Here is a 25,614-nt window from a genome sequence, read left to right as displayed (position 1 = left end):
TAGTAGTATTCAGGTTTTAATTAATTAGAGTGGTATTAAATATTAGGGTTTAATAATTAATTAATGATTAGGGTTTAGTAGTATTTAATAGTGTTTAGGGTTTATATAATTAATGTTTAGGGTTTAAGTAGTATTAGGGTTTTATATTATTTAATGTGTATGTATATGTAGCATGTATATGTCGTGTATATATGTATGTATATATAGTGTTTAATTTTTTATTTTTTTTGTATATGTAGCCGTATATGTATATGTATTATATTTATTATATACTTTTTTACAATTAATAAACATGAGTAATAACATAAACATGATTAGGTTTTAGGGTTTTGAAGATCTAAACATTTTTTTTTAAAGCCGTATATGTATATGTATGTATATGTTGATATATTTTTTTATATGTATATGTATACGTGGTATATGTATATATATATATATATATATATATATATATATATATATATATATATTGTATATTTTTAACAAGATTACATACATGTTAATGATCCAAATAATTAGGGTTTAAAGATTCAACAATATTTCTTCTTCTTTTTTTTTTTTTATAATCGTGTATATGTATATGCATATTGTTTATATATATATATATATATATATATATATATATATATATATATATATATGTGTGTGTGTGTGTGTATATATATATATATGTATATATATATGTGTATATATATATATATGTATATATATATATATATACATGAACAATATGAATATTAAGATCAAGAATGAATATGATTATGAATATAAACATGAATCAAAATATAGAATTTAAAAGATTTGGATCTAGGGTTATACCTTGATGATGGATGATGAAAATTAACAAGAAAAGATAAATATCACTTGAAGATGAAGATCAAATAAACCCGAATAACAAGACCACGCTTGAAGATCTTGAAGAACACGTTGAAGATCACTTGAAGATTACCCGGAATCAAGAAGCAAATAACCAAAATAACAAAAAGGTGGTGGTGGTGTTCGGTTTTGTTAAAAACCGAATGGTGGTGTGTGGTGTTGATCCTTGGCCGAAAACCACAAAGAGAGGGAGAGGGTTTTAGTTGTTTTTGAGAGGTGATTGTAGATGTGATGAATGATGAAAATGAGCTAGCCTTCACCTCCTTTTATAGTTGTAATTGGAAGGATCTAGACCTAGGGATATAATGGGAATACTTGGAGCAAAAGTTAGAAATTAGGGTTAGGTTAATGATGGTGATTATGGTCGAGTTTTTGGAGGGTAAAAGGGTCTTTTTGCCCTCACCAAAATCGGCTAGGGTTATAGATGTAAGGTTAGAACTTTTTCGTTTTAGTCCTTGTACTTTTGGTTAGTTAAAATGGCCCATTAAATGTTCTAGTTTAATTGTTTGAATGCAACAAGTTTTAGAGTATTACATTTTGTTCACGAAAGTTAATTAGCTTATTATTTTCATCTTTTATTAACTTGTCAATTATTGCACAAAGTTAATTAATATGTTTTATAACTCTTAAACTTATCAATTGTTGATTAAAGTTTAATCATTAAGTTTTAATTATATTGTTTGGGCATTTAATATTGGAAAAATATAGAATGGAAAAATGAGGGTCGTTATATCTTCCAATCTTTAACTAAATATCAATAAATAAATTGACTAATTAATTAGAGTTTTTAACATATATACCCTTATTAACTTTTAAAATCACATATATACCCACTTACATAAATTAATATCATATATGCCCATTACTAACATTTGAAAAAACATATATACCCATATAAATGAATAATATCATAAATGTTCATTTTAAACACTTAAATTCATCATATATATATATACCCATTTATTTTATTAAATAATCAAAAACCTATTTATCTTATTACATAATTAAAAACCCATTTATTTATTTAAATTAAGCACTCAAATAAAGTAGACATTGGATTGGATTGCCTTTCAACATAACGATACCTCTTGCCTAGTGTTTATTTTTGATTTTAAATGCTTTTGTTACAACGTACATAAACACGAAATTACATTTTCATTAAACAACTAGTAATAATCATCCAAGTAATCACTGTACATGAAGCTTATAAAATAATAATAACAACTACAAAACCACAATTCAAGTTGTGCATCAATCTTCAACGAGATACAAATCCTGGGTCACGTTGGGGCTTCGAGCAGGTTGAAAAAGCATTCTTTAGACGGGCATTGATGGCTAACAAACCCGATAACTTTTTATTCATATGTGCCGGACAAAACTGGAGTAGGCTAGCTTTATACATTTCTTTGTAATTTTCGTTGCTAAAAAAGTGTGGAGGTGAGATTCTGTGTGTGTGCCATGCCTTTAAATTGTGTTATGGCCTCCTCAGTGTAAATATGTAAATTTCATAAAGGTTTAAAGTGATACTTGGTTGGTGAATTAAAATGGGTTTTGGCTTAACGTTGAGAGTGTGGAAGAATCATATCCCTTAATTTAATAGGCCAACTTTCCATTTTGGGATATCCCAATTTAATAGTCCACTTCCAAAAATAGATAAGAATAATAAGGTAAAGTTACTTTATACCCTTGGTATATTTAGGTAAGACAAAAATATAGGTAAAAAGCAAGGAGTAAAACTGGAAAGGATACAAAAAGTTACATGTGACGCGTACTTTTTCTTAAAGAGAACAAAAAGTTACATCCTTCCACACCATCTTTTGATCCATCCACACCAAAATAATACAATCTTCCTATTTTTCCCTTAAACTATTACTAAGTCAATATAACATTTTAAGGATAAAATAGTCAATTTATGTTATTTTGGTGTGGATGGATCAAAGGATGGTGTGGCAGCTTAAAGCATATCCAACATTCAAATTACTTCTTCCACGTACCACAAATTGTGCATTAATAAATTGTACTGTACAACTCAATAACACATTTCATCCATGAGCATTTGTAAAATTTGGTGCAACGGTCTATTTTTGTTTAACGGATACTTTTGCAGTTTATATATATATATATATATATATATATATATATATATATATATATATATATATATATATATATATATATATATATATATATATATATATATATATATATATATATATATATATATATATATATATATATATATATAAACAAAACACTTCAAAATAAAAAACACCCTTCACACACGCATCTTCAAAAATGGTGAAAAATCCCCCGATGATCTCTCGTTCGATGTTTATTACGGCAGTGGATTCGACTACGAATCCAAATTTTACGATTACGAACGTGGTTCAAAAATATCATTTGAAGACATCGACATTCGAGACGTTTGTTTAGACGAGTTGCTTGAATTTTTGAAGAGAAATGTACCGTTTGAACATATAGACGTGTTACATTATGACGACGACTGTGTTCCGGAATTGTCCGCTCTCTAGCTTCGGACCGAGGAACAATGGAACTGTATAAAAGAAACTCTCGTCTTCCGTTCAAATCGAATTTCTCTGTATTTGGAATTTGATGATGATGATGATGATGATGATGATGATGATGATGATGATGATGATGATGATGTATTAGGACTTTTAAATTATTGTAATTTTTAAGTTTTTAGGACTTGCTAATTATTGTAATTTTTAATTTTTTAGGACTTTTAATAAATTGTACTCCCTAATCGTTTTTTTATATCATTTTAAGTGTGTTTTTATTTTAATAATAATAGTATTGCAATGGTGTATCATGGTTGGCAATGGTGTGTCATGGGAGGTGGGACCTACAAGTCCAATCTAAAATAACATCACAAACCATAAAATGGAAGCAATAATTAAACTGATATTATGAAACCACAAAACCATCACTAGATAGCCCAGTGGTTGGGGCCCTGAGTTTCTTGCAAGATGTCTCAGGTTCGAATCCCGTCTGGGACGAATATTTAGTGGTGGCCAGGGAAGGGTTGGAAATAGCCAGGGAGTAATCCTGCTGGGCTGCGTACATCAGAGTATGGGGTTGGATTACTCGCCCTCCCGGGTAGCCCGAACGGGAAAAACCTTCTACCTTTTATGAAACCATAAAATACTAACATAAAAAAATATATATATATTTACATTACATAAGTAAAATTTATTACAAAATCTAAAATAAAACATTAATCTTATAGATATACATGTCGTCTTGCAAAAATAAAACATAAAATAATAATAACATCACTAAACATTATGCATTGTTTGTTTGTACAATACAACCTGTTAATGCGTAGAATCAGTGGCTTTATCAAGAAGCTTGTTGGGTACTTACATAAGCATCAAAATACAAAGAGGGTAATGATAAATCCAACACCAAAATTGATAGATCCACCATTTCCATGCATTAGTGTATTGTACGGTACAACACAGTAATGCATGAAAATGGTGGATCTATCAATTTTGGTGTTGGATTTATCAACACCCAAATACAAAAGATACCAAATCTAAATAAATCATTCAACCGGGTGAGTTCCATTTAGGATCAGGAAAAACCTGTCTTTCGGATCATTGACCCTCATGGTGTTAGAAATGCATTGAGTCACAATTCCATAATCAGACCATAGAGATCATAGTTATTTCTCTCAGGCAGCAAAGTGTTGATTTATTCTGATTATGGAATTGTGACTCAATGCATTGCTAACTATTCCAAACCTCGTATGTTTCTTCAACACCAGTAACAACAATAGCATGATTTTCGACCTGCGGGTTTTGGGCCTGAAAAAAGATCTTAGATACCACATATTCTCCATCATTTTCATCCTTTTCACCAAAATATGGAGAATATGTGGTTTCTAAGATCTTTTTTGTTCGGTTGACGAACGTTAACCTCGATTTTTGGTTTTTTTGCGATATGCATAACATCCATCTTTGTCTTTTGTTTAAAAAAATAAAAAAGATGAAAATTTTCTTATTTTGTGTTTAAAAAAAGTGTATGTGTACTTAAGAGGTTTCTTTTACAAGAAGATGATGGGAAAAAACAACCGAAGAGAGAGAAATATGCAACTTGCTGTACCCACCTTATAGTTTGTAAAGTTGATTTTTGGTGATACGAATCGGCGTCATAAGTAACCACGTATGCACTTAATGATGATCATTAACATGCACTAACATGTTGTACAGTACAACCTGTGTAATGCACAGTTTGGAAGATATTGAAGTCAATCCAAATCCAAAATACTTGTAATATTACTCGGTAGTAGAGATTATATCGTGAAAAAATTAATCCACACAAAAATAAAACAAGTTTCCTAACATAAAAAAAAATATTTACATTAAATAAGTAAAATTTATTATAAAATCTAAAATAAAACATTAATCTTATAGATATAGATGTCGTCTTGCAAGAAAACGCAACTCAAACGACCAAAAACAAGACATGCATTCCGGTACGGTCCATTCAATTTCCCACCCATACTTTGGAGAATAACCATTGTGGCCATTGATAGGGCAGCACGTTGCCCACTCACCAAAGGGATGGCGGTTCAGTCTCCACAACGCATCGAACATATCAAATACCCTTGTTCTGTTTGCAACCAACAAATCCGCACTGACCATGGTGGGAATGTTTGATTAAGAATTTGTAATCTGATGTCCTTTTGCTCGATTTGGTGAGAGGCAAACATGACCAAACCATAAACATAACATGCCTCTTTAAGTTGCATGTTCAAAGCTTTTTCTAGAAAACGAAGCCCTATATTTATGTATGTACCATTAAAATAACCCCTAAAACCATAGCGAAAACAAGCAATAGGGTTTCCTAAAAGATAACAACGAAAGAAAATACGAACCAACTTAGGGTTATCCCAAGGTGAGATAGGCCACTTATCAAAGGAAATCCTTTTAAAAACCGAAGGATCCTCCGAATGCTTCAAAAAGGCTTTGCAAACCAACTTGCATAAAAATAACTGGTCCGATGAATCTTGACCAACTCTAGATAAGATTTCCACAAGCGTATCTTGTGGAAGATCTAGAATGTTCGGTTAACGAAGGTTAACATCGATTTTTTGTTTTTTTTCGATATGCATAACATCCATCTTTGTCTTTTGTTTAAAAAGTACTAAAAAGATGAAAATTTTCTAGTTTTGTGTTTAAAAAAGGTGTATGTGTACTTGAGAGGTTTCTTTTAGAAGATGATGGAAAAATACAACAGCTATTAAGTCAATCCAAATCCAAATTACTTACTAATATTACTCCGTAGTAGAGATCATATCGTGAAAAATTAATCCACACCAAAAAAAAAATACAAGTTTTCTATTTTACCCTTAAATTGCTATTAGGTCAATATACCATTTAAGGGTAAGATAGACAATTTATATCCTATAATAACTAACTCTACAAAAAAAAAATTCAAAACTAAATAAAAAGGTGGGACCTACAAGTCCATCACAGCACACACTCCATTAATTGCCTACATAATAGGGATGCATGTACTTTTCAAATGTTACCGATAAAGTAAGTTACAAGTTACAACCATTTTGTACTACGGTATTTTTTTATCTTTTGGATATAGAAATTACAACACAAATAAATTAAGTACAAGTTACACTTGTACAACACTAACCATTCTCTCTATTTGAAATTTGAGATTATATATGTATCATAAGAAACATAAAACCCGTCATCATCTATAAAAGCTATAGTTTTGGGATATTTTTGATAAATACAAACGAACTAAATGACACACACTCATTTGCAAAATATCCTTAATATTTCATCGGGAACCATCTTGATCAATTTGATTTTTATCTGTAGCAGCAACTAAAGTATCATCGTCAACAATAGCCCCATTCATATCGTCTCTAACCATATCAATAGTCTCATTTTCTACAAGTTGAGGACCCATCGGTGTGTCACTCTGCAAATGTGTTTCTACATCATCGATACAAATTTGTTCATCCATGTCAAAATTAACTCTAGGTGTTATCTTGATCACAACTTTCCAATCTTTACGAACAGGATATGCAACATAGAATACTTGTTGTGCTTGCGAAGCTATGATATAAGGCTCTTTAGTTTGCTTTAGACCTTGAAAATCGAGTGTCGTAAACCCATTCTCATCAAATTTTATCCTGGAACCACTTGATATCTAATCACAATGGAACAAAACTACTTTCTTGTCATCACCATACTGCAACTCGATTATATCATTTAAAACACCGTAGTAAGTTACATCTCCCACAACAGGATCGTTATCTCTAGCACTAGAGAAGCTACTTGTTAGAGCCTGAAGTATAACTCCGTTATTTTGTGTAGTCCTATTCTTCTCTACATCTTTAATGTGAAATCGGAAACCATTTATGATATATCCCTTATATTTCTTTACAACCTCATTTGGACCGATTGCCAATATCTTTATATCACTTGTGATTCTGTTATCCCCACAACTAGCCATGTCCTCATCAACCTGACTATGTAAATGTTGAATGTCACGCTTACGTTTTTTTCGGATTTTGATGACTAAGAATATTCAGATGCTCTCTGTAATCAAATTAACAAAAAGAGAATAATGTACATTGTCGTCAAAATTACACAATGTCATATAAAAAAATAATCTCATAACATAGTAAATTTAAATAACTTACGTTCGTAAGAAATCTATTTCACTACAATTGAACAACACATGTGAGTGTGCAATAGCCAATGTGTCATAGCCGAGTTTTACTACGTTTGTTGCACCAATTGGTCGACCAGGCATACAAAATATTGGTAAGACAGTATCATCACCACCATCATCATGATTTTGGCTAGTCTTATTATGTATGGTCTCGACATCACTGGCTAAATACAGAGAACAAAATGACAAACATCTTCCAGTAAATATCCTTCTGCAATTGAACCCTCGGGTTTACTCTTGTTTCGCACATAAGATTTTAATGTACCTAAATACCTGAGTGGTCAAAAAAAGTTTATATCAGATTCAAAAAAGTTGTATTCAAACGAGTATAATTTACTACAGCATAAATTCTCACCTCTCAATTGGATACATCCAACAGTAATGAACAGGTCCCCCTAATCTGGCCTCAGAAGCTAGATGAACCGATAAATGAATCATGCGTCAAAAATGATGGTGGAAAAATCCTTTCTAAATCACAAAGTATTTTTCCAATATCTTTTTCCATCTTAAATAAATCACTAGGATTAAGAACTTTTGAGAATAATTGTCTGTAGTACCGACATAACTTCATGATAACGTAACGCACATACTTCGGTAAAATATTTCTTATTGCCATGGGAAGCAACTGTTGCATCAAAATATGATTATCTTGACTTTTTAGGCCTATAATTTTTGGAGGTTTTCCCTGAATGCACCTAGAAATACTAGCTGCATAACCATCTAGCACTTTCACACCTTTAAGCACATTACAAAATGTTTCTTTCTCTTTTTTATCCATTAAGAAACATGCAGGAGGCAAATACACTTTGTCATTTGATAAAGGTTGTGGATGAAGTTCATTTCTAATACCCATTTCTTCCAAATCACGACGTCCTTTTAAATGATCCTTGGTCTTTCCATCTATATTCATTAACGTTCCAATGAGACTGTCACATACATTCTTTTCAGTATGCATTACGTCTATATTATGACATATTAAGTTATTTTTCCAGTATGGTAACTCAAAAAAATACTTCTCTTCTTCCAGATATATGGTAAGGATGGGTTATCCTTCATAAATTTTCCAAATTTTATTTCAAAACCTTTCAGCTCCACAAGCACTTGTTCCCCTATTAAGCAACGCGGTGGACCTTCACGTTCTTTCATGCCATCAAAAGAATCTTTATCCATACGGAAAGCATGCAACAATTCCAACCAGCGACGATGTGCCATGAAGATATCTTTGTAGGAGTTTGATAACCGTATTGATTTGGTTTCCTTATGGCATGAAGGACAAGCTAATTTACCTTTAGTGCTCCAACCCGATAAATTCGCATAAGCAGGAAAGTCACTTACCGTCCATATCAAACCAGCACGCAGTGTGAAGTTACTGTTAGTTGATGCGTCATAAGTATTAACTCCCCACAACTCTTTCAACTCATCAACTAGAGGTCGCATATAGACGTCTATATTATTACCTGGAGCAGATGGACCGGGTATAAGTAAACTTAGGAATAAAAAAAGTTTTTTCATGCACAACCATGGAGGTAGATTATATGGCATCAAAACAACAAGCCATGTACTATGTGAAACACTCATGTTTTCAAAAGGGTTAAACCCATCACTCGCCAAACCAAGCCTCACATTACGAGGTTCTTTAGCAAATTCACTATTCTGATAATCGAATGTTTTTCAGGCTGGTGAATCTGTGGGATGTCTTAATATACCATCTTTCGTACGAATCTCTTCATGCCATCTCATCGACTCGGCCGTTTTAGGTGACATAAACAATCTTTGCAAGCGTGGTATGAGTGGAAAATAACGCAACACTTTTGCTTCAACCTTCTTACCTTTATAATCACCATCATTATCAGCTTGTGTGGTTGACTCATCTTCAGAATCTTTATTAATTTGTTTATATCTTGAGGTCTGACATACGTCACACTTAATTTTATCCTTGTTTTCTTTCAAGTACAACATACAATAATTTGGACAAGCATCAATTTTCTCATAACCAAGACCCAAATCTCTTATTATTTTCCTTAATTCATGCAATGAATTCGGTATGGCAGCATGAGGGAAGGCTTCCCTCATTGTGTCAAGAATCATGCTGAATCCTTTTTCATTATATTTTCCAACACACTTTGAATGGAAGAGTCTAGCAATGAACGAAAGAAAAGAGAACTTACAGCCAGGATATAATTCTTTCTTTGCATCTTCCAATACTTTATAAAACTTTTCAGCATTTAAGTTTGGTACAGTCTGATATTCAGTTTGTTGGATATCATCTACATCTTCATCTTCAAAAACATTGAAGACGCATTGGGCCAATCCTTGCATATCATCTTCATCAGCATCCTACATTGGTGTATCATCCGGTTCCAAATACACATTTGGAATTTTATAACCTTCGAAAAACCCGTCACATAGAAAATGTGTTTTAGCCTGGACCCTATCAACCCGTTTGTGATTACCTTAATATTTGCACGGACAATATATATGACCATCTTTTCCCTTTTTAGAGAAAATACGTTCTATAAATTTGTCAAGTCCTTCTTTGTATGCAGGGGAAGATCTACATAAGGACATCCAAGTCGAGTCCATCATAGACCTGTATTCTACAAACACATTTAATTGGACATAAATTAACGTGGCTCAAAATCAAAGATTGTACTGTAAGAATTAAGGGGTGTGGACAAAGCGTATGAAACAAAAGAAATTAACCTGGTTCAAAATCAAAGAATCAAAATTAAGGGGTATGGACAAAGCGTATGAAACAATAATAATAATAATAATAATAATAATAATAATAATAATAATAATAATAATAATAATAATAATAATAATAATAATAATAATAATAATAATAATAATAATAATAATAATAATAATAATAATAATAATACGTACGATAAGATCTAATAAATCTAATACGAGTATAAGTTTAAGATAAGAATGAAATATGATTGTTAATAGTGATAGTAATAGTAATTAGTAATAATAATAATAATAATAATAATAATAATAATAATAATAATAATAATAATAATAATAATAATAACAATAATAATAATAATAATAATAATAATAATAATAATAATATTAATAATAATAATAATAATAATAATAATAATGAAATATGATGATTTTGATACATCTAATAAGATCTAATAATAGTATAAGTTTAAGATAAGAATTCAAATAATTAATAAAATATAAAATAATATACATAATGTAGGTTAATTAAGGTTGTCCAAATATATATATATATATATATATATATATATATATATATATATATATATATATATATATATATATATATATATATATATTTATATATATATATATATATATATATATATATATATTTAAATTAAAGGTGTACTATGATATGATCGAGCAACTTGGACAAGCTTTCGTTGACCACACCTTTAATTCAAGCATAAGGTGTAGTGACCAGAACTTTTCCATGTTTATATATATTAATTGAGATTGATATTTACATGATTAAATGTTTCCAACATGTTAAGCAATCAAACTTGTTAAGACTAGATTAATTGAAATATGTTTCATATAGACAATTGACCACCCAAGTTGACCGGCGATTCACGAACGTTAAAACTTGTAAAAACGACATGACGATATATATATGGATATACATATGGTTAACATAAGATTATGATAAGTAAGTATCTCCATAAGTATATTAACAATGAGTTATATACATATAAACAAGACTACTAACTTAAGGATTTCGAAACGAGACATATATGTAACGATTATCGTTGTAACGACATTTAAATGTATATATATCATATTAAGATATATTAATATATCATAATTTCATGATAATATAATAATTTAACATCTCATTAGATATAATAAACAATGGGTTAACAACATTAATTGAGATCGTTAACTTAAAGGTTTCAAAACAACACTTACATGTAACGACTAACGATGACTTAACGACTCAGTTAAAATGTATATACATGTAGTGTATTTAGATGTATTAAAATACTTTTGGAAGACTTCAAGACATATATCAAAACACTCATACTTAACGAAAATGGTTACAGTTACTTTCCCATTCTTTTCTTTCATCAAGAATTCTAGTCGTATTCTTACCCGTATTATACACAGCTTCAAAACGTACTTACTATGGATATATACCAATAGGAACTAGCATGAGATTCCACTCTTGATTATGTCATGTATGACTAATCAATTTTAACTTCTACCATGAGCTAGTCAACTAACTAGAACTCCTTTTAACCCCACTCACCACTCACCAATTACCACTCATCATTCACTCCATTTCACTTCCAATTCTCTTTCTAATTCTCTCTCAACACACACACACTATTATGAACGTATTTTTCCAGTAGTTAATCATCATCTTCATCAAAAATCACTTCAAGAATCAAGCTATAATCATCATAGGAAGAACACTTCAAGAACACTTCAAAAATCCCTTCAAGTTTACTAATTTACTTCCAAGCTTTCTAATCCATTCCAAGTAATCATCTAAGATCAAGAAACTTTTGTTATATACAGTAGGTTATCTTTCTTATTCAAGGTAATATTCATATTCAAACTTTGATTCAATTTCTATAACTATAAACTATCTTAATTCGAGTAAAAATCTTACTTGAACTTGTTTTTGTGTCATGATCCTACTTCAAGAACTTTCAAGCCATCCAAGATCCTTTGAAGCTAGATCATTTCTTGTCACTTCCAGTAGGTTTACCTACTAAACTTGAGGTAGTAATGATGTTCATAACATCATTCGATTCATATATATAAAACTATCTTATTCGAAGGTTTAAACTCGTAATCACTAGAACATAGTTTAGTTAATTCTAAATTTGTTCGCAAACAAACGTTAATCCTTCTAACTTGAATTTTAAAATTAACTAAACACATGTTCTATATCTATATGATATCCTAACTTAATGATTTAAAACCTGGAAACACGAAAAACACCGTAAAACCGGATTTACGCCGTCGTAGTAACACCGCGGGCTGTTTTGGGTTAGTTAATTAAAAACTATGATAAACTTTGATTTAAAAGTTGTTATTCTGAGAAAATGATTTTTATTATGAACATGAAACTATATCCAAAAATTATGGTTAAACTCAAAGTGGAAGTATGTTTTCTAAAATGGTCATCTAGACGTCGTTCTTTCGACTGAAATGACTACCTTTACAAAAACGACTTGTAACTTATTTTTCCGACTATAAACCTATATTTTTTCTGTTTAGATTCATAAAATAAAGTTCAATATGAAACCACAGCAATTTGATTCACTCAAAACGGATATAAAATGAAGAAGTTATGGGTAAAACAAGATTGGATAATTTTTCTCATTTTAGCTACGTGAAAATTGGTAACAAATCTATTCCAACCATAACTTAATCAACTTGTATTGTATATTATGTAATCTTGAGATACCATAGACACGTATACAATGTTTCGACCTATCATGTCGACACATCTATATATATTTCGGAACAACCATAGACACTCTATATGTGAATGTTGGAGTTAGCTATACAGGGTTGAGGTTGATTCCAAAATATATATAGTTTGAGTTGTTATCAATACTGAGATACGTATACACTGGGTCGTGGATTGATTCAAGATAATATTTATCGATTTATTTCTGTACATCTAACTGTGGACAACTAGTTGTAGGTTACTAACGAGGACAGCTGACTTAATAAACTTAAAACATCAAAATATATTAAAAGTGTTGTAAATATATTTTGAACATACTTTAATATATATGTATATATTGTTATAGGTTCGTGAATCAATAGTGGCCAAGTCTTACTTCTCGACGAAGTAAAAATCTGTGAAAGTGAGTTATAGTCCCACTTTTAAAATCTAATATTTTTGGGATGAGAATACATGCAGGTTTTATAAATAATTTACAAAATAGACACAAGTACGTGAAACTACATTCTATGGTTGAATTATCGAAATCAAATATGCCCTTTTTTATTAAGTCTGGTAATCTAAGAATTAGGGAACAGACACCCTAATTGACGCGAATCCTGAAGATAGATCTATTGGGCCTAACAAACCCCATCCAAAGTACCGGATGCTTTAGTACTTCGAAATTTATATCATATCCGAAGGGTGTCCCGGAATGATGGGGATATTCTTATATATGCATCTTGTTAATGTCGGTTACCAGGTGTTCACCATATGAATGATTTTTATCTCTATGTATGGGATGTGTATTGAAATATGAAATCTTGTGGTCTATTGTTACGATTTGATATATATAGGTTAAACCTATAACTCACCAACATTTTTGTTGACGTTTAAAGCATGTTTATTCTCAGGTGAATATTAAGAGCTTCCGCTGTTGCATACTAAAATAAGGACAAGATTTGGAGTCCATGTTTGTATGATATTGTGTAAAAACTGCATTCAAGAAACTGATTTCGATGTAACATATTTGTATTGTAAACCATTATGTAATGGTCGTGTGTAAACATGATATTTTAGATTATCATTATTTGATAATCTACGTAAAGCTTTTTAAACCTTTATTTATGAAATAAAGGTTATGGTTTGTTTTAAAAATGAATGCAGTCTTTGAAAAACGTCTCATATAGAGGTCAAAACCTCACAACGAAATCAATTAATATGGAACGTTTTTAATCAATAAGAACGGGACATTTCAGTTGGTATCAGAGCGTTGGTCTTAGAGAACCAGAATTTTGCATTAGTGTGTCTTATCGAGTTTGTTAGGATGCATTAGTGAGTCTGGACTTCGACCGTGTTTACTTGAAAAATGATTGCTTAACAAATTTTGTTGGAAACTATATATTTTTAACATGTGAATATTATGTGATATATTAATCTCTTAACGCGTTTGATATTATGTGATAGATGTCTACCTCTAGAACAAGTCCCATTGACTCACTTAATAATAATGAAGAGTGAAATGTAAATTGGAATGATTCGTGGACTGATTCACAAGTTCCCGAAGAGGAACCGGAAGAAGAGTCGGAACCGGAAGAAGAATCAGAACCGGAAGAGGAGGAACCGGATGAAGAAATAGAACCGGTGGGGGAAATAATAAAACGGTTAAGTAAAAGAAAATCCTCAACCAACCGACCAAGGTTAATTATGGTCAATGGTGTTTCCGCCAAGGAAGCAAAATATTGGGAGGATTACGAATTCTCCGATGAATCGGATTCCGACGAGAATTCCGATGATGTTATAGAAATTACCCCAGCTGAATTTAAAAAGGCAAAAGAAAATAATAAGGGAAAGGGCATAAAAATAGAGAAATCTAATTCCAATCCCGATGAACTTTATATGTATCGTCAACCCCCGAAGTCCTTAAGTTGTAACAATGACCCGGGAACCTCTAAACCACCAGGTTTTTCTAAACCAATGTGGAAAATTACGGCTCGTATTAGGGGAACATCATATATCCCTAGAAACTTGGCAAAACGAACCAAAACCGAAGAAGAAGAAACAAGTGAGTCGGAATAAGATAGTTGTATTCGTGTGGTGTAATATATGTAATATAGTGTGCTTATGCTTTATGATATATGTAAAAATTGCTTGTATTAATAAGTATTTTTTTATGAATCTAACTCTTGTCTATTTTACAGTATAAAAACACAAAATGGATAGACAACCCAATATTTTAAGAGACCTACCCGGAGACATGATTGATGAAATCTTGTCTAGAGTCGGTCAGAATTCTTCGGCACAACTATTTAAGGCGAGATCAGTTTGTAAGACATTCGAAGAACGTTCCAAGAATGCCTTGGTTTATAAAAGGCTTTCGTTTGAAAGATGGGGGATATCACATTGGGAAATCCATAAGTTACGATGTGTTTACTTTGACGCATATATTGCGGGGAACCCAAATGCTATTTTATGCAATGGGTTAAGAAATTATTTTGACTCAATATATCCGAATATTGGACTTCGTGATTTAGAAAAAGCGGCTAACATGCAACATAAAGAAGCATGTTATGCTTACGGATTAGTAATGTTCGCTTCTCACCAAAGTGAGAACAAGAACATCGGGCTACAACTATTAAGCAAAACGTTCCCACAAGTGACGGAGTCGGTAATTGGGGTAAGAAATGAGGTTTTTAGATTGTTACGGGACTGTTGGACATTACGTAACCCTCGTCCCTTTGACGATGTTACAACACGCTGTCTTATCAACGGCCATAACGGTTATGTTCCACAAGACCAAGGATGGGAAGTAATCCTAGTAAAACCAGAATGCATGACTTGTTTCTGGACGTATGAATTACGTGTCTTTATTGCCTTTGCTGAACGACTTGTGTACTAGCTAGAATTATCTTCACAACCATCTTGTATCAAATTTATTGTGTGCTATATTTCATGCTATATGTAAAATAAGCGGTATTGTAAGTTTGTAAAATATTGTGTAAAAGTTTGAACGCGAAATATTATTATAATCAGTTTTTCATATAGAATTGTAGTAGTTGAATTGTATATTAGCTACTAAGTATGAACTTAACGGGTAGGTACTACCCGAATTTAAACTTATAAAACGCTAATATGAAGAAAAAGCTTTTATAAATGAGTTCATATTATGCTACGAAATACTATTAACTACTCTTAATATTCTGTATGATTAACTTGTTCCATTTGACTATTTTGAAGAAAATGGCACCGACTACTCGACACACCGTGAATATGAATGAAGAGGAATTCCGTACTTTTCTAGCTTCAAACATAGCCGCAGTACAGGCTGCGCTACATACCAACAATAACCTTGGATCTAGCAGTACAGGAAATCGTGTAGGATGCACCTACAAAGAATTCACTGCCTGCAAACCTTTGGAATTTGATGGAACCGAAGGACCGATCGGATTGAAACGGTGGACCGAGAAGGTCGAATCGGTGTTTGCCATAAGTAAGTGTACTGAAGAGGACAAAGTGAAGTACGCTACGCATACCTTCACAGGTTCTGCGTTAACATGGTGGAATACCTATCTAGAGCAAGTGGGACAAGATGATGCGTACGCACTACCGTGGTCAGCATTCAAGCACTTGATGAACGAGAAGTACCGTCCCAGAACCGAGGTCAATAAGCTCAAGACAGAACTTAGAGGGTTACGAACCCAAGGATTTGATATTACCACGTACGAAAGACGATTCACAGAATTGTGCCTATTGTGTCCGGGAGCATTCGAAGATGAGGAAGAGAAGATCGACGCATTTGTAAAAGGATTACCGGAAAGAATCCAAGAAGATATAAGTTCACACGAGCCCGCCTCCATACAACAGGCATGTAGAATGGCTCACAAACTAGTGAACCAGATTGAAGAAAGAATTAAAGAACAGACTGCTGAAGAGGCCAATGTGAAGCAAGTCAAAAGAAAGTGGGAGGAAAACGGTGATAAGAATCACCAATACAACAACAACAGCAATTACAACAATAATCGCAACAATTATCCCAACAATCGCAACATCAATCGCAACTACAACAAACGGCCCAACAACAACAACAACAACAACAACAACAACAACAACAACAACAACAACAACAACAACTACAACAATCATCCCAACAACAATAATAACCGCAACAACAACAACAATCAGAAGCAGCTATGCCAAAGGTGTGAAAAGTATCACTCGGGGTTCTGCACCAAATTTTGCAACAAGTGTAAAAGAAATGGTCATAGCGCGGCGAAGTGTGAGGTCTACGGACCAGGGGTTAATAGAACGAAAGGAACAAAAGGTGTCGGAACGAGTAATGGCGGAGCAAGTAGTGTCAGATCAAGTTATGTCAATGTAGTTTGTTATAAATGTGGAAAACCGGGCCACATTATTAGAAATTGCCCGAACCAGGAGAACACGAATGGACAAGACTGCGGAAGAGTTTTCAATATTAATGCGGCAGAGGCACAGGAAGACCCGGAGCTTGTTACGGGTACGTTTCTTATTGACAATAAATCTGCTTACGTTTTATTTGATTCGGGTCGGATAGAAGCTATATGAGTAGAGATTTTTGTGCTAAATTAAGTTGTCCATTGACGCCTTTGGATAGTAAATTTTTACTCGAATTAGCAAATGGTAAATTAATTTCAGCAGATAATATATGTCGGAATCGAGAAATTAAACTGGTTAGCAAAACATTTAAGATTGATTTGATACCTGTAGAGTTAGGGAGTTTTGATGTGATAATCGGTATGGACTGGTTAAAAGAAGTGAAAGAAGAGATCGTTTGTTACAAAAATGTAATTCGCATTATACGAGAAAAAGGAAAACCCTTAATGGTGTACGGAGAAAAGGGCAACACGAAGCTACATCTTATTAGTAATTTGAAGGCACAAAAACTAATAAGAAAAGGTTGCTATGATGTTCTAGCACACGTCGAGAAAGTACAAACTGAAGAAAAGAGCATCAATGATGTTCCCGTCGCAAAAGAATTTCCCGATGTATTTCCGAAAGAATTACCGGGATTACCCCCACATCGATCCGTTGAATTTCAAATAGATCTTGTACCAGGAGCTGCACCAATAGCTCGTGCTCCTTACAGACTCGCACCCAGCTAGATGAAAGAACTGCAAAGCCAATTACAAGAACTTTTAGAGCGTGGTTTCATTCGACCAAGCACATCACCGTGGGGAGCTCCTGTTTTGTTTGTCAAGAAGAAAGATGGTACATTCAGGTTGTGTATCGACTACCGAGAGTTGAACAAACTTACCATCAAGAACAGCTACCCACTACCGAGAATCGATGACTTATTTGATCAACTATAAGGCTCGTCTGTTTATTCAAAGATTGACTTACGTTCCGGGTATCATCAAATGCGGGTGAAAGAAGATGATATTCCAAAGACTGCTTTCAGAACACGTTACGGTCATTACGAGTTTATGGTCATGCCATTTGGTTTAACTAATGCACCAGCTGTGTTCATGGACCTTATGAACCGAGTGTGTGGACCATACCTTGACAAGTTTGTCATTGTTTTCATTGATGACATACTTATTTACTCAAAGAATGACCAAGAACACGGTGAACATTTGAGAAAGGTGTTAGAAGTATTGAGGAAGGAAGAATTGTACGCTAAATTTTCAAAGTGTGCATTTTGGTTGGAAGAAGTTCAATTCCTCGGTCACATAGTGAACAAAGAAGGTATCCAGGTGGACTCGGCAAAGATCGAAACCGTTGAAAAGTGGGAAACCCCAAAAACTCCAAAGCATATACGTCAATTTTTAGGACTAGCTGGTTACTACAGAAGGTTCATCCAAGACTTTTCCAGAATAGCAAAACCCTTGACTGCATTAACGCATAAAGGGAAGAAATTTGAATGGAATGATGAACAAGAGAAAGCGTTTCAGTTATTGAAGAAAAAGCTAACTACGGCACCTATATTGTCATTGCCTGAAGGGAATGATGATTTTGTGATTTATTGTGACGCATCAAAGCAAGGTCTCGGTTGTGTATTAATGCAACGAACGAAGGTGATTGCTTATGCGTCTAGACAATTGAAGATTCACGAGCAAAATTATACGACGCATGATTTGGAATTAGGCGCGGTTGTTTTTGCATTAAAGACTTGGAGGCACTACTTATATGGGGTTAAAAGTATTATATATACCGACCACAAAAGTCTTCAACACATATTTAATCAGAAACAACTGAATATGAGGCAGCGTAGGTGGATTGAATTGTTGAATGATTACGACTTTGAGATTCGTTACCACCCGGGGAAGGCAAATGTGGTAGCTGATGCCTTGAGCAGAAAGGACAGAGAACCTATTCGAGTAAAATCTATGAATATAATGATTCATAATAACCTTACTACTCAAATAAAGGAGGCGCAACAAGGAGTTTTAAAAGAAGGAAATTTAAAGGATGAAATACCCAAAAGATCGGAGCAGCATCTTAATATTCGGGAAGACGGAACCCGGTATAGGGCTGAAAGGATTTGGGTACCAAAATTTGGAGATATGAGAGAAATGGTACTTAGAGAAGCTCATAAAACCAGATACTCAATACATCCTGGAACGGGGAAGATGTACAAGGATCTCAAGAAAAAGTTTTGGTGGCCGGGTATGAAAGCCGATGTTGCTAAATACGTAGGAGAATGTTTGATGTGTTCTAAGGTCAAAGCTGAGCATCAGAAACCATCAGGTCTACTTCAACAACCCGAAATCCCAGAATGGAAATGGGAAAACATTACCATGGATTTCATCACTAAATTGCCAAGGACTGCAAGTGGTTTTGATACTATTTGGGTAATAGTTGATCGTCTCACCAAATTAGCACACTTCCTGCCAATAAGAGAAGATGACAAGATGGATAAGTTAGCACGACTGTATTTGAAGGAAGTCGTCTCCAGACATGGAATACCAATCTCTATTATCTCTGATAGGGATGGCAGATTTATTTCAGGATTCTGGCAGACATTACAGCAAGCATTAGGAACTCGTCTAGACTTGAGTACTGCCTATCATCCACAAACTGATGGGCAGAGCGAAAGGACGATACAAACGCTTGAAGACATGCTACGAGCATGTGTTATTGATTTCGGAAACAGTTGGGATCGACATCTACCGTTAGCAGAATTTTCCTACAACAACAGCTACTATTCAAGCATTGAGATGGCGGGATAGACAGATTATGGGTCCGGAGATTATACAAGAAACTACCGAGAAGATCATCCAAATTCAACAACGGTTGAAAACCGCCCAAAGTCGACAAAAGAGCTACGCTGACATTAAAAGAAAAGATATAGAATTTGAAATTGGAGAGATGGTCATGCTTAAAGTTGCACCTTGGAAAGGCGTTGTTCGATTTGGTAAATGAGGGAAATTAAATTCAAGGTATATTGGACCATTCAAGATTATTGATCGTGTCGGACCAGTAGCTTACCGACTTGAGTTACCTCAACAACTCGCGGCTGTACATAACACTTTCCACGTCTCGAATTTGAAGAAATGTTTTGCTAAAGAAGATCTCACTATTCCGTTAGATGAAATCCAAATCAACGAAAAACTCCAATTCATTGAAGAACCCGTCGAAATAATGGATCGTGAGGTTAAAAGACTTAAACAAAACAAGATACCAATTGTTAAGGTTCGATGGAATGCTCGTAGAGGACCCGAGTTCACCTGGGAGTGTGAAGATCAGATGAAGAAGAAATACCCACATCTATTTCCAGAAGATTCATCAACACCTTCAACAGCTTAAAATTTCAGGACGAAATTTATTTAACGGGTAGGTACTGTAGTGACCCGAACTTTTCCATGTTTATATATATTAATTGAGATTGATATTTACATGATTAAATGTTTCCAACATGTTAAGCAATCAAACTTGTTAAGACTTGATTAATTGAAATATGTTTCATATAGACAATTGACCACCCAAGTTGACCGGCGATTCACGAACGTTAAAACTTGTAAAAACGACATGACGATATATATATGGATATACATATGGTTAACATGAGATTATGATAAGTAAGTATCTCCATAAGTATATTAACAATGAGTTATATACATATAAACAAGACTACTAACTTAAGGATTTCGAAACGAGACATATATGTAACGATTATCGTTGTAACGACATTTAAATGTATATATATATCATATTAAGATATATTAATATATCATAATATCATGATAATATAATAATTTAACATCTCATTAGATATAATAAACAATGGGTTAACAACATTAATTGAGATCGTTAACTTAAAGGTTTCAAAACAACACTTACATGTAACGACTAATGATGACTTAACGACTCAGTTAAAATGTATATACATGTAGTGTATTTAGATGTATTAAAATAATTTTGGAAGACTTCAAGACATATATCAAAACACTCATACTTAACGAAAATGGTTACAGTTACTTTCCCATTCTTTTCTTTCATCAAGAATTCTAGTCGTATTCTTACCCGTATTATACACAGCTTCAAAACGTACTTACTATGGGTATATACCAATAGGAACTAGCATGGGATTCCACTCTTGATTATGTCATGTATGACTAATCAATTTTAACTTCTACCATGAGCTAGTCAACTAACTAGAACTCCTTTTAACCCCACTCACCACTCACCAATTACCACTCATCATTCACTCCATTTCACTTCCAATTCTCTTTCTAATTCTCTCTCAACACACACACACTATTATGAACGTATTTTTCCAGTAGTTAATCATCATCTTCATCAAAAATCACTTCAAGAATCAAGCTATAATCATCATAGGAAGAACACTTCAAGAACACTTCAAAAATCCCTTCAAGTTTACTAATTTACTTCCAAGCTTTTTAATCCATTCCAAGTAATCATCTAAGATCAAGAAACCTTTGTTATATACAGTAGGTTATCTTTCTTATTCAAGGTAATATTCATATTCAAACTTTGATTCAATTTCTATAACTATAAACTATCTTAATTCGAGTAAAAATCTTACTTGAACTTGTTTTTGTGTCATGATCCTACTTCAAGAACTTTCAAGCCATCCAAGATCCTTTGAAGCTAGATCATTTCTTGTCACTTCTAGTAGGTTTACCTACTAAACTTGAGGTAGTAATGATGTTCATAACATCATTCGATTCATATAAATAAAACTATCTTATTCGAAGGTTTAAACTCGTAATCACTAGAACATAGTTTAGTTAATTCTAAACTTGTTCGCAAACAAACGTTAATCCTTCTAACTTGACTTTTAAAATTAACTAAACACATGTTCTATATCTATATGATATGCTAACTTAATGATTTAAAACCTGGAAACACGAAAAACACCGTAAAACTGGATTTACGCCTTCGTAGTAACACCGCGGGCTGTTTTGGGTTAGTTAATTAAAAACTATGATAGACTTTGATTTAAAAGTTGTTATTCTGAGAAAATGATTTTTATTATGAACATGAAACTATATCCAAAAGTTATGGTTAAACTCAAAGTGGAAGTATGTTTTCTAAAATGGTCATCTAGACGTCGTTCTTTCGACTGAAATGACTACCTTTACAAAAATGACTTGTAACTTATTTTTCCGACTATAAACCTATACTTTTTCTGTTTATATTCATAAAATAGAGTTTAATATGAAATCACAGCAATTTGATTCACTCAAAACGGATTTAAAATGAAGAAGTTATGAGTAAAACAAGATTGGATAATTTTTCTCATTTTAGCTACGTGAAAATTGGTAACAAATCTATTCCAACCATAACTTAATCAACTTGTATTGTATATTATGTAATCTTGAGATACCATAGACACTTATACAATGTTTCGACCTATCATGTCGACACATCTATATATATTTCGAAACAACCATAGACACTCTATATGTGAATGTTAGAGTTAGCTATACAGGGTTGAGGTTGATTCCAAAATATATATAGTTTGAGTTGTGATCAATACTGAGATACGTATACACTGGGTCGTGGATTGATTCAAGATAATATTTATCGATTTATTTCTGTACATCTAACTGTGGACAACTAGTTGTAGGTTACTAACGAGGACAGCTGACTTAATAAACTTAAAACATCAAAATATATTAAAAGTGTTGTAAATATATTTTGAACATACTTTAATATATATGTATATATTGTTATAGGTTCGTGAATCAATAGTGGCCAAGTCTTACTTCTCGACGAAGTAAAAATCTGTGAAAGTGAGTTATAGTCCCACTTTTAAAATCTAATATTTTTGGGATGAGAATACATGCAGGTTTTATAAATGATTTACAAAATAGACACAAGTACATGAAACTACATTCTATGGTTGAATTATCGAAATCAAATATGCCCCTTTTTATTAAGTCTGGTAATCTAAGAATTAGGGAACAGACACCCTAATTGACGCGAATCCTGAAGATAGATCTATTGGGCCTAACAAACCCCATCCAAAGTACCGGATGCTTTAGTACTTCGAAATTTATATCATATCCGAAGGGTGTCCCGGAATGATGGGGATATTCTTATATATGCATCTTGTTAATGTCGGTTACCAGGTGTTCACCATATGAATGATTTTTATCTCTATGTATGGGATGTGTATTGAAATATGAAATCTTGTGGTCTATTGTTACGATTTGATGTATATAGGTAAAACCTATAACTCACCAACATTTTTGTTGATGTTTAAAGCATGTTTATTCTTAGGTGAATATTAAGAGCTTCCGCTGTTGCATACTAAAATAAGGACAAGATTTGGAGTCCATGTTTGTATGATATTGTGTAAAAACTGCATTCAAGAAACTGATTTCGATGTAACATATTTGTATTGTAAACCATTATGTAATGGTCGTGTGTAAACAGGATATTTTAGATTATCATTATTTGATAATCTACGTAAAGCTTTTTAAACCTTTATTTATGAAATAAAGGTTATGGTTTGTTTTAAAAATGAATGCAGTCTTTGAAAAACGTCTCATATAGAGGTCAAAACCTCGCAACGAAATCAATTAATATGGAACGTTTTTAATCAATAAGAACGGGACATTTCATAAGGTTTAATTGGGGTTTAGGTCAACGAAAGCTTGTCCAAGATCAGTTGCAATATTGTCGTACCACTGCACGTACACGTACCGGCCTTTAATTCAAACATATATGAGCTAGGCTTATCCAACAAGCTGTTAAAACATATAACAAAAGACTAATGTAACAACCTGACTTTTTTCATTACTATCGTTACTTGTCCGTTAAATATTTAACGGTGATTACTTAGACCTTATGTGTTTAATAGATTTAAATGCATACTTGATCCTAGTGGATTACTAGAATTAATATGTTATATTAATTTGTGAACTTATTTCGGATAGAGAAATAACTAGAAAATGTTACGATTAAGTTAATCGCCTAGAAAGCTTTTCAGTTTACGGAACTCACAAAAACAATAAAATAATTATTTCTAATAATTATTGAATTTATGAAAAACTTATTTAATATATTATTTATTTAGTAAATTAAATCCGTGAATTCGTTTTAACGACTAGTTAACGTTCCGGATGAAAGGACCCGTTCATATACATTTTAAACGATTCACAACAGTTGATTACATTGCGAGGTATTTGACCTCTATATAATACATTTTACAAATATTGCATTCGTTTTTAAAAGACAAATTTTCTTTACATTGAAAATTGACAGGCATGCATACCATTTCATAATATCCACTATCCAACTATAAATTGATTTAATAATAATCTTTGATGAACTCAATGACTCGAATGCAACGTTCTTCGAAATATGCTATGAAAGACTCTAAGTAATATCTTTAAAATGAGCAAATGCACAGCGGAAGATTTCTTTAACACCTGAGAATAAACATGCTTTAAAGTGTCAACCAAAAGGTTGGTGAGTTCATTAGTTTATCATAATCATTTATTTCCATCATTTTAATAGACCACAAGAATTTCATTTCCAGTTCTCATAAATATACGTCAGATGCATAGAGACAAAAATAATCATTCATATGGTGAACACCTGGTAACCGACATTAACTAGATACATATAAGAATATCCACCATCATTCCGGGATCCTCCTTCGAACATGATATAAATTTCGAAGTACTAAAGCATCCGGTACTTTGGATGGGGTTTGTTAGGCCCAATAGATCTATCTTTAGGATTCACGTCAATTAGGGTGTTTGTTCCCTAATTCTTAGATTACCAGACTTTAATAAAAAGGGGCGTATTCGATTTCGATAATTCAACCATAGAATGTAGTTTCAATTACTTGTGTCTATTTCGTCAAACATTTAGAAAAGCGCATGTATTCTCAGTCCCAAAAATATAAACGGTAAAAAGACAAATGAAACTCACCATACTGTATTTCGTAGTAAAAATACATATAACGTCATTGAACAAGTGCAAGGTTGGCCTCGAATTCATGAACCTAAATTAATTATATATAATTATGTGTCGGTCAATATTTGTCTAACAAATTAGGTCAAGTCATAGTGTACCACAATCCTAATGCTCGAGACTAATATGCAAAAGTCAACAAAAGTAAATTTGACTCA

The 25,614-nt window shown here is 32.7% G+C and overlaps 1 protein-coding gene across 1 annotated transcript; it reads right to left on the bottom strand.

Moving 5' to 3' along the window:
* Positions 1 to 7,423: 7,423 nt before the first annotated feature.
* LOC139902396 (uncharacterized) lies at positions 7,424 to 9,183 on the bottom strand. The gene is made up of 6 exons (XM_071885029.1): positions 8,688 to 9,183; positions 8,083 to 8,565; positions 7,961 to 8,018; positions 7,871 to 7,878; positions 7,574 to 7,769; positions 7,424 to 7,469 (listed from the first exon to the last, which is right to left on the bottom strand). The coding sequence occupies exons 1-6, from the start codon at positions 9,181 to 9,183 to the stop codon at positions 7,424 to 7,426; spliced, it is 1,287 nt and encodes a 428-aa protein (XP_071741130.1).
* Between the last annotated feature and the right edge of the window lie 16,431 nt (positions 9,184 to 25,614).

Source organism: Rutidosis leptorrhynchoides, chromosome 3 (genome assembly GCF_046630445.1).
Source record: "Rutidosis leptorrhynchoides isolate AG116_Rl617_1_P2 chromosome 3, CSIRO_AGI_Rlap_v1, whole genome shotgun sequence".
Lineage (NCBI taxonomy): Eukaryota > Viridiplantae > Streptophyta > Magnoliopsida > Asterales > Asteraceae > Rutidosis > Rutidosis leptorrhynchoides.
The sequence above is the reverse complement of the archived record's forward strand: the minus strand, read 5'-3'. Positions and strand labels throughout refer to the sequence as shown.

Coding starts and splice junctions, on each gene's coding strand:
- LOC139902396 (XM_071885029.1), bottom strand. CDS start 9,183: ATGAGTGTTTCACATAGTACATGGCTTGTTGTTTTGATGCCATATAAT. Junction 8,566..8,687: donor AGTGCTTGTGGAGCTGAAAG/GTTTTGAAATAA, acceptor GTCATAATATAG/ACGTAATGCATACTGAAAAG. Junction 7,470..7,573: donor GAAATAGATTTCTTACGAAC/GTAAGTTATTTA, acceptor ATTTGATTACAG/AGAGCATCTGAATATTCTTA.